Source organism: Leptidea sinapis, chromosome 33, assembly GCF_905404315.1.
Source record: "Leptidea sinapis chromosome 33, ilLepSina1.1, whole genome shotgun sequence".
Taxonomy (NCBI): Eukaryota; Metazoa; Arthropoda; class Insecta; order Lepidoptera; family Pieridae; genus Leptidea; species Leptidea sinapis.
In genome coordinates, this window is record NC_066297.1 from 2,990,372 (window position 1) to 2,991,414 (window position 1,043).

The following is a 1,043-nucleotide window of genomic DNA, read 5'->3' on the forward strand; positions in this document are numbered from 1 at the left end:
ATCGTTGGCAATACTAAGAATTTATATTTTGTAATACAAGGTGTTTTTAGTGTATTTTAAAAATGAGAGCATTAGCATTCCTGGGCTTCTTCGCCATTATTTTCGCTAGTTCACGAAGTGAAGAAAAATGTCCAACTAAAGCAGAAGAAGTAAAGAAAAACCAGCTACACGACCAGGATTTCGGCATGGCAATAACTCCTGATGACATATTCTCACATTTCATGAGTCCCTTCCTCTTCAGAGATTACGTTAGACCCTGGAGACTTTTGGAATCGTTAGCACACGATCATGGTTCAACAATAATGGTGGAGAAAGACAAGTTCCAGGTAAACTTGGATGTGCAGCACTTTTCTCCTCAAGAGATTACTGTTAGAACTGCTGATGGTTACGTTATAGTGGAGGCTAAGCACGAGGAGAAGAAAGACGAGCATGGGTTTATTTCGCGACAGTTTGTGAGGAAGTACAATTTGCCGGAAGGTGCTGAGTCTCAAGATGTTGTCTCAACTTTATCCAGTGATGGTGTTCTTACGATAACCGCGCCGAGGAAGGTGGTGGACGAGAAGGGTGAGAGAACAGTGCCCATCACACAGACCGGTCCTGTGCGCAAGGAAGCTAAGGAGAGTGCTCCCGAAGGATCGTGCGAGAAAGATAAGTGCGGAAAATAAATTTGTTTGTTTTAGAGGAACATATTTTCATGTAGGTACCTAATTTATAAGACTGATTTTGTTTTTTAATAAATAAATTTGTAAACATATTTTCGTTTTACTTGGGATTCTTAAGAGCATCATATTGCATCTGTATGTGTGTATTAATAATTTATAATGTAAATTTATTGCCTTAGTTAAGTCTAATTATAAATAAATTCTACAACGATACAATATAAATCGTTCTTTGTTTTTCAATAATTTCCTTATTAATATCAAAGAATACTTAACCCAGTACGGAATGCTCACTCCGTAAAATCAATAAAAGAAATAGGTAAGGACTCTTGCGGTCATACAATAAGGTGTAATTCAGCGCTACTAACCTACATTTTTATGCAC

At 37.4% G+C, this 1,043-nt stretch overlaps 1 protein-coding gene across 1 annotated transcript; it reads left to right on the plus strand.

Moving 5' to 3' along the window:
• LOC126974789 (protein lethal(2)essential for life-like) lies at window positions 1-752 on the plus strand. Its single transcript, XM_050822471.1, has one exon. The coding sequence runs from the start codon at window positions 63-65 to the stop codon at window positions 663-665; it is 603 nt and encodes a 200-aa protein (XP_050678428.1). The 5' UTR covers window positions 1-62; the 3' UTR covers window positions 666-752.
• The last annotated feature ends 291 nt before the right edge of the window (window positions 753-1,043 follow it).